Source organism: Sardina pilchardus, chromosome 20 (assembly GCF_963854185.1).
Source record: "Sardina pilchardus chromosome 20, fSarPil1.1, whole genome shotgun sequence".
NCBI classification, from domain to species: domain Eukaryota; kingdom Metazoa; phylum Chordata; class Actinopteri; order Clupeiformes; family Clupeidae; genus Sardina; species Sardina pilchardus.
The window spans coordinates 28666376-28683364 of NC_085013.1; the positions used below are offsets into that span (position 1 = coordinate 28666376).

Sequence of the window (16989 nt, forward strand, 5' to 3'; positions counted from 1 at the left end):
TCTTGAGTAGGAATCTTGGCAACAACAAACATTCATGTCTTGACTCTGTATCCAAGTTCCTTGTTCAAATAGCTTCAGGTAATTTAACTGAGCTGTCAAATGCAACATCCTACTGTACAATAGTTCAGTAATTACAATATACTGTAACTCTCCCAATAATACTAGATGGCCATGATGCCTTTTGAGAAATTAAGCTGGTCCAACTGGTCTCAGAGATGTGGGGAAACATATTTACATGTGCTCATTTAACAGAGAAATGTTGTCTAAAGTGACTTACATATGTCGAGCACATTACAAGGGCTTACATTGTCCCAGGAGCAGCTTGGGGATCAGTGCCTTGCTCAAGGGCACATCGGTGGCAGACTAGCGAGAATCTCTTCTCCATGCTGCTTGATGCTGAGTACAACAGCATGAACGATGTTGATGTTGATATTAGTGACTAATAATGTGAACCCATGAATGACACTTGAAATGTGATGGAGATTATATGAACACAAGGCTTATGCACGCCAGAGTTTCATCTAGCTGAAGATTTAGATTTAGATTTAGTTCTCAGGTATGTGTGAATTCCCTTCCTTGTAGCTTCCCCTTCTTCATTCCACAGCCCTCGTCTTCATTTAGTTTCCTCATTAGCAGCGCTTACTCCTCTCATGTCAAAACCAAAACCACACCTCCTCATGCCACAACACACACTCACACACGGGCACACGTGTACACACACACACATTCACACCTCCTTATGCCACAACACTAGTGTGAGTTCCCCAGGAGCTATGTGATATAAAGGCACCACACCACTACTCTTCAACCAGAAGGTGGAAGGACATCCCTGCATAGCCTACACGTAAGGTAAGGTAGGCTACCAACGCTGCTGGAACCTTATTTTAATTATTCATGTGATGCTCACACGGAGACAAAACTCTCCACTATGATAATGAGTGGCAGGTTTTTGCCGTGAAAATTAAATAGCGCACACTAGGAGGCCTTCTGCAAAGTGAATAAATAAATAGACAAAGCAAATAGCCTTATAACGGAATACACTACAGATTGATGCAGCGATTGAGAGCTCCTGTAGACTAAGTAATTCTTGGTGTCTATTTCAAACACATTGCGACGTGAAATGTTACAAATTTCCACCTACAATTGTTTGTGAATAGGTTTTACTGAGGTAGCAGTCCTCTCGACCGCTACTTGAATCTTTTGAATTTTTCTTGAATTTCCCCTTGGGGATCAATAAAGTATCTATCTATCTATCTATCTATCTATCTATCTATCTATCTATCTATCTATTTATCTATCTATCTACTTTTAGGGATAAAGTGCAATTGGGGCTGATATTTTACTCCTTGAGTTTTCGCTAACTGTGAGATACTCTTAATTTTAGTGTTTAAGAAATTGTAAAAAAAAAAAAAAAAAACCTGTAAAAAGTGCTTCTAGTGTGAAGTTGTTTTGGTCTGAATATTGTGTAATGGATCACATGGAGCCATGGTGATACAGTCTCAGGGAGCAGACCAGACTATGTCTGAGTGAGTGTGGATAATCACCTGGCAACCAACCTTTAAAAATGATCCCACTACCTCCACATTATTTCTTAGTTGTGACCTTCAGCATTGTTCTACAATGTAAAACACATTGTCAACATCAAGAAAACCCCCCAAATAAGTTGTTATGTTATGTTATGTAATGTAATATGTAGTTATGTTTTGGTTGATTTCTTTTTTCTTCTTTTTGCTTGTTTACTTCACAGGAACTTCTAATCTGGTCTGACTAGGTGTTGAAGTGATGAAAAATGGCAAACCTTTTGACAAGACATCACATGGGAGATTTAAGAGCAAGAAGAGTCTCACATGCTCGTGTTAAGCAGGATTCCCCAGGTCTGTTTCGGTTTATGTGTGTGTGTGTGTGTGTGTGTGTGTGTGTGTGTGTGTGTGTGTGTGTGTGTGTGTGTGTGTGTGTGTGTGTGTGTGTGTGTGTGTGTGTGTGTGTGTGTGTATACTGTATGTATCCATGCCTTCTTATGTACTTAAAATTCCATTGTTTTGTATTTCTGCAAACCATCATCAGTTCCTCCACCTGGGCTGCTCCAGTTTTCCTCGGTCCAGACAGACTCTCTGATACTGGAGTGGTCCTCACCGCCTGGAGCTGGGCCCTACAGATACATAGTCAACTGGACCAAAGGCAAACCGCAGAGTGCTGTAGTGGAGGGGTTGAGTCTGGAGGTGACGGGTCTGCAGCCAGGAGAAGAGTACTACTGCACTGTTGCTGCCCTCAGTCAAGATGGTTGCCAGAGCAACTGTGTGGAGGGATCCGTGCTGACAGGTGAGATGTGTTGGATGATAGATAGATAGATAGATAGATAGATAGATAGATCCGTGGTAACAGGTGAGATGTGTTGGATGATAGATAGATAGATAGACATAGATACTGTAGATAGATAGATTGATCCGTTGTAACAGGTGAGATGTGTTGGATGATTAGATAGATAGAGAGAGAGAGAGAGAGAGAGAGAGAGAGAGAGAGAGAGATAGATAGATAGATCCGTGGTAACAGGTGAGATGTGTTGGATGATAGATAGATAGATAGATAGATAGATCCGTGCTGACAGGTGAGATGTGTTGGATGATAGATAGATAGATAGATAGATAGATAGATAGATCCGTGGTAACAGGTGAGATGTGTTGGATGATTAGATAGATAGATAGATAGAGAGAGAGAGAGAGAGAGAGAGAGAGAGAGAGAGAGAGAGATAGATCCGTGGTAACAGGTGAAATGTGTTGGATGATAGATAGATAGATAGACATAGATACTGTAGATAGATAGATTGATCCGTTGTAACAGGTGAGATGTGTTGGATGATTAGATAGATAGATAGATAGAGAGAGAGAGAGAGAGAGAGAGAGAGAGAGAGAGAGAGAGAGATAGATCCGTGGTAACAGGTGAAATGTGTTGGATGATAGATAGATAGATAGACATAGATACTGTAGATAGATAGATTGATCCGTTGTAACAGGTGAGATGTGTTGGATGATTAGATAGATAGAGAGAGAGAGAGAGAGAGAGAGAGAGAGAGAGAGAGATAGATAGATAGATCCGTGGTAACAGGTGAGATGTGTTGGATGATAGATAGATAGATAGATAGATAGATCCGTGGTGACAGGTGAGATGTGTTGGATGATAGATAGATAGAAAGATAAATAGATAGATAGATAGATAGATCCATGGTGACAGGTGAGATGTGTTGGATGATGACAGTTTCTCAATATAAACACAAACAATAGTACACAAACTACGAGACAAGCACTGGCTGTGTATGAACACCACAGCTAGAAAATCACAGAATGTGACAAAAAGTGTATTAGCTTTAGTTTTCAGTTAAATATGCAAAACAAGGCAGGGTTAAAAAGGGTAAACTTTGAAAGTGACTTAATTGTGTATAATTACAGCATGACACACTTGGATTTATTGCATGGGTATAGTAGCGTTGCACTTAAATTTCAACTCTCACTTGACAAACATTTTTTCTCCTCATAGTGACAACCTTCGAAGCTGCCAAGGCCTTGGTGATATATTGGTGGACTTTCTTGATGTCATGGTTAACCTGGTGGATATGCGACACACCAATAGGTAAGTATTTTGATGGTTAAAGATGTTATTCTGCTGTTATCATTTGACAAATCATTTCAAAGTTAAGCAAGGTTTACTTAAGCCCAATCTCCCACGCCCACAGCAATTCCTAGCTAAGGTCTTCCCTACACTGTTGCTTGAATGTTATTCCTTGCTGTGTAAATCGCTTAGGATTAAAGCGTCTGTTAAATGTAAATGTGAATAAATAGTGTAACCACCATTTTCCAGAAAGAGGTGACAGCAATGCAATAAATACTCCAACACATGCAGACAATATGTTTTACCCCCCAGGAGAAGGACTCCTTGCTGACCTGCTGTCTGCTCTGGGCCTCAGAGATCTTCATGGAGGGAAGCTCTCACTCAGCTCAGTCCTGGAGCTCAACAGGAGCACAGTGACTGATGAACCAGCACAGAATCTGGAACAGCTGGCATGGAACTTCTTGAAGAGCCTCATGATGTCCAATGTAAATGCCCGAAATATGAATTATGCCGATGATCATTCAGAACATGCAAAGAAGTGTGATTCTGCTGAACGTACTGGTAACTATATTGCCATGAATCCTTTAGATTTGATCACAGCTTTGTTCCATTGTTCAGATCCTTTCCTCCAGCAGGAATTGGTCTCTAAAATGGCCATGTGCCAGTTTGCTGTTCCACTGCTGCTGCCAAACGGTGACATAGAGCAGTGCACTCTGATGCTGTGGGCCATGAGAGACCTGGTTAAAAAGTACAGACCTCACTCTCAAACAGGAGACGGGGCATTTGTAGAGGGCATGGTTGTAGAAATGGACATCCCCATGGTGTCTTTTGTTAGACTAGGAAAGAGCAGTTTTCCCAAATCTCAGATTCTAAACAAGTTGCTCAGTGATCAGCACAACGACACATTTGTCCACCGTGGCATGGAGTGTGGCGATGTGCCCAGGAGAATCTCAGATGGTCTGGTTGAAGTGAGCTGGTATCTGCCCAGTGAGAACCCAAACATTGACGTGTTCACCCAGCCAATGGCCATAGCCAATCTGAGAGGAGACGGCCGGTCGTTTAAGACCCAGATGTCCTTCCTGTGTCAGAGCTCAGCTGCTGTGTTCATCTCCAGTGATGACGTAGACGGAGACCCCAGCACTCTGGCCAACAGTAAGAACAAGGCAGAGCTGTTCCTGATCACCAACTCTCAGAGCGAGAACTTCAACTTGGAGAAACTCAAGGACGTGTGCAGACAACTCAACATCGACGACAAAAACATGATCATCAAGAACAGCCAGAATGATGTCGATTTTGTGAAGACTTTACGTGTCCATGTGAGCGGCGTCATTGAGAATAACCCTCATAAACTCAAAGTGGAAAGCATGGTTGGTGTTGCTCATGCTGTGGGCATTCAAGTAGATGAGGACAGTGCTGAGTGCAGGAATGGCAAACTGCATGCTGAAGGAATCACTGAAGCTATTGAGGATGTCATGGCGTTCAAGAAGAACCAGCTACCTTTGCATGGGGACATCTGGAGGGAAATCAGCCAGTTGGAGAAAGAGAGATGCAGAATGAGAAACGCAGGGAACGACACAGAGCACTACCTGAGCCAGCTGAAGATCAGAGAAAGGGCACTGAGAGATCAGCAGCATCAGCTCAGCGTATCAGACGCTATGGTCAAATTTACTGCTGGAATCTCACAATCGGGAAAAGAATATCCGTTCTTCCTGAAGTGGCTGAAGATGCAGCTGGACACCCATTGCAGACGTGAGCTGTCCACACTGAGAGAGCAGCACCAAGAGTGCTGCAGAAACACGCCACAGGACGAAGAGAAGATTGCACTCTTAAATGGGAAAATCTCCAACTGCTCTTTGGGTCTTGAGCACTTCTTCCGTGAGCTGGGGCAGCTTTATGAGTGTGCTTGCTCCCTTCCAGAAAACAACCCAGCCAGGCAGAAGGTCCAGCACCTGCCTGCTCTGTGTGCTCAGATGCTGCTGGACGGGTTCCCAGTTGAGCTGGTCGATGGAGATGCTTCAAACATCCCAATGAAGTGGATATCAGAGGTCCTGACTCAGCTCCATCGGCTGGTGAACTCCAAGAGTAGGATCCTGGTGTTGACTATGCTGGGAGTGCAGGGCACTGGGAAGTCCACCCTCATCAACACCATGTTTGGAGTGCAGTTTGCCGTCAGCAGTGGAAGATGCACCAGAGGAGCCTTCATGCTGCTGATTAAGGTTTCTGAGGAATTCAGATCTGAGCTCAAGTGTGACTTCATCATGGTCATCGACACAGAGGGCTTAAAATCACCTGAGCTGGCAGGACTAGACACAAACCATGAACACGACAACGAGTTAGCAACACTGGTGGTAGGGCTCAGTGACATCACCATCATCAACGTTGCCATGGAGAACTTCACAGAGATGAAGGACATTCTGCAGATTGTGGTCCATGCCGCTCTTAAGATGAAGGAGGTTGGGAAAAAGTCGAGATGTGTGTTTGTGCATCGGAACATATCAGACATGTCTGCTTATGACAGCAACATGAGAGACAAGAAGAAGATGGTGGAGCAGCTGGATGAGATGACCCGAGTAGTAGCCAAAAGGGAGAAGAGGGAAGCCAACACAAAGTTCTCTGATATAATGGAATATGACCCTGATGAAGACAGCTACTACATCCCCGGACTCTGGCATGGAACTCCCCCGATGGCCCCAGTGAATGCTGGCTACAGTGAAGCTGTGTGTGAACTCAAGAGGAGTTTGATTAACTCTGTGACAATGTCAGATGACATTGAGAGCAATGATGCAACAGAATTCCTGAAGTGGACAGAAGGTTTGTGGAATGCCGTGAAGTTTGAGAACTTTATCTTTAATTTCAGCAACAGTTTGATGGTAGATGCATATTCAGCTCTATGCACTCAGTACAACACTTGGGAGTGGTCATTTCAGCATGAGATGAACAACTGGCTTAAAATTAAGGAAGCAGAGTTGTCCAATGTTGGAGTAACCGAACAGAATGTCCAGACGGATCATTTGCGTAACATACTCAAAGAGATGGTGAATGAGGGATTGAATAAGTTGGATGAAGAGGAAAAGAAGATTCTTGCAAACCTTGAAAAATACTTTGAGAAAAAGGATCGTAAAGTCTGTTTGGTAAAGAAATACAAAGCGGATTTCTGGTCAAATGCCGAATCTCTCAGACAACAGACAGAAAGCGTCATCACACAGTCCTTAGAGAAGGCTGTTGAAATAATGGAGGGAATGGAGGCGCTGAATAGAATAAAGAAAACCCAGATTGAAACAATAGAGAGGAACATCAAGAAGCTGCATGCAATCTGGCAAAATCAAAAGGTAACTACAAAACGGGACACAGAATTTGAGGAGACGTGGGAAGGAATAACATCAGAGCTCTCTACACTTAGCCTGCCAGACAGAAATGCTTACCAGGATGTGCTTGATCAACTCAAGTCAAATCTAAGTTCAAAGAGTGGACAACATGTCGACGAAATGCTCAACACAGTTGACCTGAGGTCTAGTGGAGAGGAGAAATTCATTGTTAAATCTGATTGGTTTTCTGACTGGGAAAGCTGGGCAAAGAGAGGATTTGGTGCCATTAGCGAAATGGATAACACACAGTTCATTGCTAAAATACAAGATGTCTGTGATGGTATCATCAACAACTCTGAAGAATGGATATCAGATATCATACTCACCATGAAAAGACACAACACAGATTACAATAAGACATACATCGATAGCATCATCAATTCCATTGATAAGCAGTCAGATAAAATCCCTGATGAATGTGGAACTTATCTGAAGCATCATGTCGGTGTCCGAACAGCAGAGTCCTTCCATACAGCACACAAGGAATTCAATGACTTCAATAACCCTCAGAAGCGTCTGATGGAGGTCAAACTCACATTCAAGGTGAAATTCAATGACTTATTTAATGAAGAAGATCATAGCCAGAAGAAAGCTACAGAATTCATAGAGACCTGTTTGAAGCTGGCAGTTCAGGACTACGTGTCTAGAGAGCTTGGGCTGAGAATTGGGAATGAAATGAAGCTGGGAGATGGAGGAACTGACTACAACACACAGACTAGCTTCCAGTTTGCCCTGTTAAAACACCTGCTTGAAAGCGACTCATTTGAGAAGTACAGGGATTATACTTTATCACATGAAACATTTGTGAAAGACTGGATTAAGCAACAGATCACAGCACAAGCAAACATGACTAAACTGGAGAAACACCTACTCTCTGATATTGTAGAGACTATCAGGAACACAGTCAACAACTGCTCAAAGTCTAAAGACTTAAGTGTGTTTATACAACAATTTTGTGATACTCTGAAAGATAAATTGATCTTCCAAAAAGATGCTTTGCAGACCTTTATGATCCTCAACAATGCAAAACCAGACCAGTTTGCCACCGACCTAATAGGCCTCATCAAAGTCATGGAAGAGTCCCTAATTCAGGAGTATGACAACAAAACAGACATCGAATACTTCACTAACAGAATTGATCAGTTGCCCTCAAAGCCCCATGAGCTGCTCTTCACTACCCTGTGCGGATGTGGGCACCATTGCCCCTTCTGCTACACGCCCTGTGAGGTCAAAGGTACAGCCCACGAAGGACACTTCTCCAGCCTGCATCGGCCCACCGCATTCGGAGAGTATCGAGACAGGCAAACTCAAATATTGTCGACTGATATATGTACAACTTTGGTGAAAAGTGGCGTGTCATTTAAAAATGCAAAAACAAATGGTGTGTTTCATCCCTATAAAGAGTACCGGGACCTCTACCCTGAGTGGCATATACCAGCAGATTCCGATCTTGAGGCCTCAGACTATTGGAAGTATGTGCTGATGAGATTTAATGATGAATTTGCAGAAGCTCATGACGCAAAACCTGCAGTTATTCCAAGTGACTGGAAACTACTTACACCAGAGGACGCACTGAAAAGCCTTAAAAAGGCATTCAGCATAAAGTAACCTGCAGTATGGAGGATTCTCAGTGGGAATTTTAAATTCAAACCAGAATTGGGAAAATGATGCTCAGTATGATTGTGGTCTTGTATTGGCACTGTCATGGCAGTGTGAGATTATGTACTCACCAAACTGGGTGTACATGGCGAAGGAACCGCTTTGCAAAAATAACCACAGCAGAGTGTAGATTAAACTACACAACTACAGTAATGCCATTAGTGAATGTAAATACGGTTTGTTATTATGTAGGGTTTATTATAGAGGAGTTTTCCCCCTGGAGATTGTAATATGTTGAAATCATTATCATTAACTTTTTAAAATATTTTTATTATTATTATTATTATTATTAGCTTTAATATACATAATTATTGTGGGGCATCAGTAAGGTTTGATGATAACTTCATTATTCTGTCTTTTACTCTTTAAAGCTACATTGTGTTGTATTTAGGAAGATTGCTCAAATTTCAGTTTCCAAGAATTCCCAATTAACTTACCTGGTAATGTGAATCATTATTTTGTTGGTAGCTTCATATCTACATCCGTCTCTTATGCATTATGTTAATCCTTATGCTGTTCAGGTGATCCAACCACACCTATAGCCTTCACTTCACCTGATATTATACACATTGTGCAGCTGACACATCTTATGCATATTATCTATGTGGTGCTTACTATGGGAAATGTTCTATATTCATTGTGTTTGGTTTTTATTGTGGGATTGGCATATATGGCTGTAGGAATGCTGTTTTATCTAATCATGAGGGTTTTTGTATCTAAGTGAGGGATTACTTAAAGGTACACTATGCACTTTGTAAACTCATCATCTTACAAAGCTGATTCATCTACAGTGTTATGGCTTAATGAAGCAGTTAACATGTGTGTGTTCACTGGCATGTACTCAATAAATTGCGCAACAATTATGATCATGTGCTATTTTTCATTTTATGTTTTGTTTTGAATAAGCAAATATACTGGGGCCTCATTTAGAAAATGTTCTTACACACACATTTGATCTTTGGTCAGGGTACACTCAAATCCACGATTCTCTGCCAGAGGAAGTCCAGATTTATAAACAATCCCCCAGCCTAACCCTAGTTTACTTAATGAAGTGAAAAAGAATAAAAAAAAAATACATATGTTATTATCTTTAAAATGATTAAGGCCTATCATAGAGTGGATTGGTTTGGAAATCCTGGGCCATCTAGTATTTATTTAGTGTTACCATGCTTTATATTTGGTCAATCTTTTTTTTAATGAAAACATAGCCTACTATAGAGTTTACAAATTATTATTAATAATGATTAATTATTAATTCATGTCATGTTTTCACATCATAACCCGAATTGATTACTTTCCGCCATAGCCCTTTTCATCTCGTATACACCCTAGAAGCAGCTCACAGTTTGGGAATCCCTGCCCCAGACTAATGTTCAATCACAAAAGACTGAGCTTACAGTAGCATAGTGATAGGAGGTCCCTCCTAACCCTAGGAGATCAGGCTAGAGGGAGGGAGGACTTCACAGCCTCAGGAAATGTCTTGACGTCTGCACAACTTTCAACCAGCAGGTGGCAGACGAGACTTCTTATTTAAAACTTAGACAAGCTTTACACGCTTACACTGTGAGATCACCGAATGTGATCAATTATGGAATTGAAAACACTGAGTTCAGTGAATGTGAATGGCCTGTGTGTGTGTGTGTGTGTGTGTGTGTGTGTGTGTGTGTGTGTGTGTGTGTGTGCACAAATTTAGCTTTGTTTAAAGCATTATTTTTGTAATTGTACAGAATGTTTTGTATTTTGTATCAAGTTGAATTTGAAGTGTGTTATGTATGTTGTGCAAGAACCCATTTTTATTAGAACCCTCTGAATTTGAAACATGCAGCACTTAAGGTTTCAAAGTTTCAAAAGCTGAATAAAATATTGCGTCCCGGGGTAAATGCAGTCTTGTCTTTAATTATGTAATGGAAATCAGGAAGGGCTTTCTTGCCTGCATGCACACATGAGGACTGTATCTTTGTTTACGTGGTGCAAATAAGGAAAATAAACAGTGTGTGTGTGTGTGTGTGTGTGTTTAAACGGGAACTCTTTCAGTGGGTGTTATTGATGAGATTGGCTACTGTCGTAAACTAACTTTGGTGCACACTGAAAAATTGAGATAGTAAATATTTTAACAGTTCCATAATCTATAAAAGTTGAGAGTGTAAATATTTTAACGGTTCCATATTCTATAAAAAAATAAATCAGAGTTCAAACTGATGCCACTCATGCCATCTCCCTGTTGCCATGGTATCCACCCCCCCCCCCCCAACCCCCATCCAAAGGGGCAAACTTCTTTTCTCTCTCCTTGGGCTTTACTCTCCAGCATTCCCCCCCCCCCCCCTCACACAGTAAGAAGTGTGTGTGTGTGTGTGTGTGTGTGTGTGCGTGCGTGCGTGCGTGTGTGTGTGTGTGTGTGTTCCCTCAGGAAGTCTGTCCTGTGGGGTGGGGTGGGGTAGTGTTTCCCCTCGGGGGCCGCAGGGGTGAGTGAGGGGCCCGAGCGTGACCGCAGCGCTGGGGTGGACGGAGACGCCGCTCCTAACTCATCCAGACAGGTGAACAAAACTGCCCAGCCTCCTCTCCTCTCCGCTCCTCCTCTCTCCTCTCCGCTCCTCCTCTCTCCTCTCCGCCCTGCTCCTCTCGCCCCTTTTGTGCAGTGGGGATGAAGCGTGAGGAAAGGCTCACAATGGGCTTTAATGGATGCCTAGGTCAAAGGTCGCCGCTGGAAAGGAGGGGGGGGGGGGGGGTCGGGGGAGGTCGGAGAGATTAGGGGTGAAAAAGTTTCATTCAAAGGCCACCGACTCCAAAATTAACCTCCAAATTCGCTCACTCAACCACGCGTTTAATTCTTCATGTCCCACTGCAGCTCACTCCTGCGTAGGCCACATGTATACATTAATGCAGCTCACATGTATACATTAATGCAGCTCACTCCTGTGTAGGCCACATGTATACATTAATGCAGCTCACTCCTGTGTAGGCCACATGTATACATTAATGCAGCTCACTCCTGTGTAGGCCACATGTATACATTAATGCAGCTCACTCCTGCGTAGGCCACATGTGTACATTAATGCAGCTCACTCCTGCGTAGGCCACATGTGTACATTAAAGCAGCTCACTCCTGTGTAGGCCACATGTATACATTAATGCAGCTCAAATGTATACATTAATGCAGCTCACTCCTGTGTAGGCTACATGTATACATTAATGCAGCTCAAATGTATACATTAATGCAGCTCACTCCTGTGTAGGCTACATGTATACATTAATGCAGCTCACTCCTGCCTAGGCTACATGTATACATTAATGCAGCTCACTCCTGTGTAGGCTACATGTGTACATTAATGCAGCTCACTCCTGTGTAGGCTACATGTATACATTAATGCAGCTCAAATGTATACATTAATGCAGCTCACTCCTGTGTAGGCCACATGTATACATTAATGCAGCTCACTCCTGTGTAGGCCACATGTATACATTAATGCAGCTCACTCCTGTGTAGGCCACATGTATACATTAATGCAGCTCACGCCTGAGTACTGTAGGCCACATGTGTACATTAATGCAGCTCACTCCTGTGTAGGCCACATGTATACATTAATGCAGCTCACTCCTGTGTAGGCCACATGTATACATTAATGCAGCTCACTCCTGTGTAGGCCACATGTGTACATTAATGCAGCTCACGCCTGTGTAGGCTACATGTATACATTTCAGTAATGCAGCTCACTGTGGTGTCGATTTACATGGCTGGTGTTTTCACCACTCCGGGTTTTATGGACTGAAGGGCTTTTGAGTTCTGCATCGCTGTAGACAAGCCCAGACCTGTTGCCGGGCCAACCTCCCATCTAATTATCAAGCACACGCGAGGAGGAGGGGTGCCCCTGAGTGTGTGTGTGTGTGTGTGTGTGAGTGTGTGTGTGTGTATCAGCGAGTGAATCTGTGTTTGTATGTGAGAGTGTGTGAAGGATGAGCTGGAATGTGGGGCCCACCGAGATGGCTTTGTTTTCCTGTTGCGTGAAGAAGCTTTGAGATTCCCTGTGATCTCTTTAAACCCAAAACACAAATTGAGCTGATCGCCTGCACTGCACATGTGCACAACGGCTCTCTGATCGAGGAGTAACTCAGTTAGGAACTGTGCCCTTGTAATGGCAGACTGCTTGAAGTTTATGAGAGCAGTTTCAAAGTGGTGCCAGAGTAGAAATCCACCCCTTACACACACACACACACACACACACACACACACACACACACACACACACACACACACTCCTGCCTCCTGGCCTCTGTGTTTAGAGCCGTGTGAGTTAGTTAGCGGCACCTTCTTGGCCTCGTGCTTAAGTGCATTCAGATGGCACATAAATGTACAGTGCATGTTTATCACATCACAGGCCCTTTGTGTGTGTGTGTGTGTGTGTGTGTGTGTGTGTGTGTGTGTGTGTGTGTGTGCATGTTTATCACATCACAGGCCCTTTGTGGAGGTTTACGCCGTGTTCCCCAACAGTCCCTCCCATAGTAAATGGCACATGCCCGCCCAGACACACACTTTTATATGTCTGCTACTATACATATCTCAGTCAGTGTATATGTGTGTGTGCCCGTGTGTGTGTGGAAGAGAGAGTGTACACGTGCGCGGAGACACCTAGGCTGGGTGCCGGTAACACCCTGGTAACAAAGCCAGCAGTGTGTGTGTGTGTGTGTGTGTGTGTGTGTGTGTGTCTGAGTGAGTAAATAACCTGGTGGCTGCACATGGTGTACACACACACACACACACACACACACACACACAGAGACACACACAGACACACACACACACACAGAGACACACACACACACAGCAGTCATTACCCAGGCATGTCCCTGCGGCTGGTCCCATTGGGCAGTGTGATGGGCTAGTGACCCGTGCTATTGGTGGAGAGCGCTGACCTCACGGCGGTATGAGAGGGACAATGAGGTGAGAGATGAGCAGAGCGGAGCATGACTCACCGTTTACAGACACACACACACACACACACACACACACTCACCGTTTACATGTTATTGGCAAAACAGCACGGGCAGGCGGCGGTGAAAGCCCACATTGTCACGGGCACGGCCCCTTGGACGGCACACACCAGCAGTGGGGTTGGCATGGCGATGGGCATCGCCTCTCAGTGCAGGGCGGAGAGCAGGAGCTGGTGTGTGTGTGCCACTCCGTAGCCCTAGTGTGTGTTCTACCTGCTCTCACTCCGTATCCTGGTGTGTGTGTGCCACTCCGTACCCTGGTGTCTGTTCTACTGCTCTCACTCCGTAGCCCTGGTGTGTGTTCTACTGCTCTCACTCCGTACCCTGGTGTGTGTTCTCACTCCGTAGCCCTGGTGTGTGTTCTCACTCCGTACCCTGGTGTGTGTTCTACCTGCGCTCACTCCGTACCCTGGTGTGTGTTCTACCTGCTCTCTGTCTGTTCTCACTCCGTACCCTGGTGTGTGTTCTCACTCCGTAGCCCTGGTGTGTGTTCTCACTCCGTACCCTGGTGTGTGTTCTCACTCCGTAGCCCTGGTGTGTGTTCTCACTCCGTACCCTGGTGTGTGTTCTACCTGCTCTCTGTCTGCTCTCTATCAGTAAATAAAAGAGCTCTTAACCTGCTCAGGTCTGAAGCCTGGCTTCCTTTTGAGCGTGGCGAGCAGGACTAGGCCATCTGGGGAGACGGTTCTAGAAGGCTGTTTTACGCAGGCCTAGGCCATCTGGGGAGAAGGTTCTAGAAGGCTGTTTTACGCAGGCCTAGGCCATCTGGGGAGACGGTTCTAGAAGGCTGTTTTACGCAGGACCAGGCCATCTGGGGAGAGGGTTCTAGAAGGCTGTTTTACGCAGGACCAGGCCATCTGGGGAGAGGGTTCTAGAAGGGGGAGAGGGAGAGGGTTCTAGAAGGGGGAGAGGGTTCTAGAAGGCTGTTTTACCCAGGACCAGGCCATCTGGGGCGACGGTTCTAGAAGGGGGAGAGGGTTCTAGAAGGCTGTTTTACGGTAAATCAGGGGCCCCGCTGCTCTGGCGCAGGCTGATAAACGATCGCCCGTCTCATGTGTTTGGGTCAACAGGCAGGAGGACGACCTGCAGTGCTGGGAAACTCTCTCTCTCACTCCCTCCCTCTCTCTATCCCCCTCTCCCCCTGTGCTGGGAAACTCTCTCTCTCCCTCTCTCTCTCTATGTCTCTTCCCCTCTCTCACTCTCTCTTTCTTACTCCCTCTCAGTATTCTATTTATCTATACATCTTTCCCCTATACTTATCTCTCCACTCCTGCTGAATCTCTCAATTCAATTCAATTGACCTTTATTGGCATGACAAAAACATACAATTGTATTGCCAAAGCATTTCTTAGTACATAGTACAAGTAGTCTCTGTTTCCCTCTCTCCTATCTCCCTTCTTTACTTTCATTTCCATACATATTTTCCTCTCCCCCCTCCCTCTCTCTCTCTTTCTCTATTCCCCCTCCCCCTGTGCTGGGTCCCCCCCCTCTCTCTCTCTCTCTCTCTGTCTCTATCCCTCTCTTTACTGGAAGTAGCTGCTGTATCCTCCAGTGCAGAGCTGGAGCCACACACACACCCAGACCCCGCCTCTCCTCGCAGCCGATTGGCTCATGGCTCAGACATGAAATAATGGGGGAGGCGGGAAAGCAGGACGAAGGAGGAAGTTTGTGTGTGTGAAAGAAGTGCGTGTGTTTGTCTGTGTGTGTGTGTGTGTGTGTGTGTGTGTGTGTGTGTGTGTGTGTAAGAGAGAGAAAGAAAGTGTGTGTGTGTGTGTGTGTGTGTGTGTGAGAGAGAGAGAGGGATAGAAGGGGAAAGAGGGAGGAAGTGGAGGATGAAAGAGGACAGCATAAATCAGAGTGGCAAAGCCAAGGTGACTCACAGCGTTTGGGAAGAAAGAACTTCTGTGGAAGCATTTCTGACATGCCCCCCTCTCTCTCTCTCTCTTCTCTCTCTCTCTCTCTCTCTCTCTCTCTCTCTCGCTCTGTCTTTTGTGGCTTTCCCTTTCTTCCTCCTCTTCTCCCTCTCTTCTGCTCATTTCTATTCACACAATCCTTCTCTCTCTCTTCTCCTCACTCTCTATTCACACACAATCCCTCTCTCTCTCTTCTCCTCCCTCTCTCTTCTCCTCTCTCTCTCTCTCTCTCAGCTCAGGCCAGCTCCATTCAGATGAGCTCTATGGTGTGACAACAGAGGCGGCTCATTAAAAACATTTGTGAGAAATTGGAAAAGAATTCAAACAGCCTTCAACTAGTGGGCTGGAGGACTAACAATGAAGCAAAATAGCAAAATCACAAAGGTGTCTACATTTCCTGTGTTCTCTCTCTCTCTCTCTCCCTCTTTCTCTCTCTCTCTCTCTCTCTCTCTCTCTCTCTCTCTCTCTCTCTCTCTCTCTCTCTATCCTGGCTCTGTTCCAGCACTCTCACACCTTCAAACCCTCACAATGTAGCATCCAAGCATCCCTCCATTCGCTCCGCTCCTCCTCTCTTACACACACACACACACACACACACACACACACACACACACACACACGCATACACACACACTTTCACACAGTCGGCCAAAGGCCCGGGCCTGTGCAGGCCCAAGAGAAGGAGGACATTGTTACTGGCGGCGACCTCCCCGCATGATGTCAACAATAATGTATGGACCCAGCTCAGCCATGCTGCCACCACAACGCGCACGGGTGGCCAATGACACCACAGCTCGCCAATCAGGCCACAGAACCCGGCTTGTTCTAGTTCATTAGGGTCACAGAACCCGGCTTGTTCTAGTTCATTATTCAGCACGGAGAGACATTCTTGCTCTCGCCGCATCCACGGGTGCCAGTGAAGCCTGGCATCATTATGGGCACCACATTCTCTCTGTCTTGTGCCCCAGTTCAGACTGGCATGGGCACCACATTCTATCTGTCTGGCAGCAGGAACAGGGTTCTGTCAGTGTGTCGGTTCCTGAAACACACTTTTCTACTCAGCATGAAAAGGGGGGAGACAGACAGACAGACAGGGAGAGGGGAGACAGGCAAACTGGCAGACTAGCAGACAGACAGGGTGAAGGGAGAGGGGAAAAAAACAAGAATCCCTTGAATCCTCTGTTTTCAGTTCTGCCCAGTAGCAAAACACACTGCAAATGCGTTCCATGCCATGTTGGCCAAACATTTCATGAGGAGCACAACACAGCAAGAGAAGGCAGATTCAGTGCCCGACTGTTAGTCCCTGTGTCTAGTTTACACAAAACTGCACTCTGAATGTGCCTTATTCACTGTTTCATCCAGTTGCTACGGAAACTGTAATAAGATGTTATGTTTGCCTGAGTGTGTACTATTCAGCCTCGGCTAACGGTTAACATCTTTGCCGATAATTTAATCATTTCCAA

At 45.0% G+C, this 16989-nt stretch overlaps 1 protein-coding gene across 1 annotated transcript; it reads left to right on the forward strand.

Moving 5' to 3' along the window:
- Positions 1-715: 715 nt before the first annotated feature.
- LOC134067370 (interferon-induced very large GTPase 1-like) lies at positions 716-9472 on the forward strand. The gene is made up of 5 exons (XM_062522632.1): positions 716-849; positions 1748-1874; positions 2065-2319; positions 3532-3624; positions 3916-9472. The coding sequence occupies exons 2-5, from the start codon at positions 1790-1792 to the stop codon at positions 8574-8576; spliced, it is 5094 nt and encodes a 1697-aa protein (XP_062378616.1). The 5' UTR covers positions 716-849; positions 1748-1789; the 3' UTR covers positions 8577-9472.
- The last annotated feature ends 7517 nt before the right edge of the window (positions 9473-16989 follow it).

What these genes read in the sequence shown, in the direction of transcription:
- LOC134067370 (XM_062522632.1), top strand. Translation starts at nt 1,790, where the DNA reads ATGGCAAACCTTTTGACAAGACATCACATGGGAGATTTAAGAGCAAGA. An exon ending in GGAGGGATCCGTGCTGACAG is followed by an intron (nt 2,320 to 3,531) that starts GTGAGATGTGTT and finishes TTCTCCTCATAG; the next exon opens with TGACAACCTTCGAAGCTGCC. An exon ending in GATATGCGACACACCAATAG is followed by an intron (nt 3,625 to 3,915) that starts GTAAGTATTTTG and finishes TTTACCCCCCAG; the next exon opens with GAGAAGGACTCCTTGCTGAC.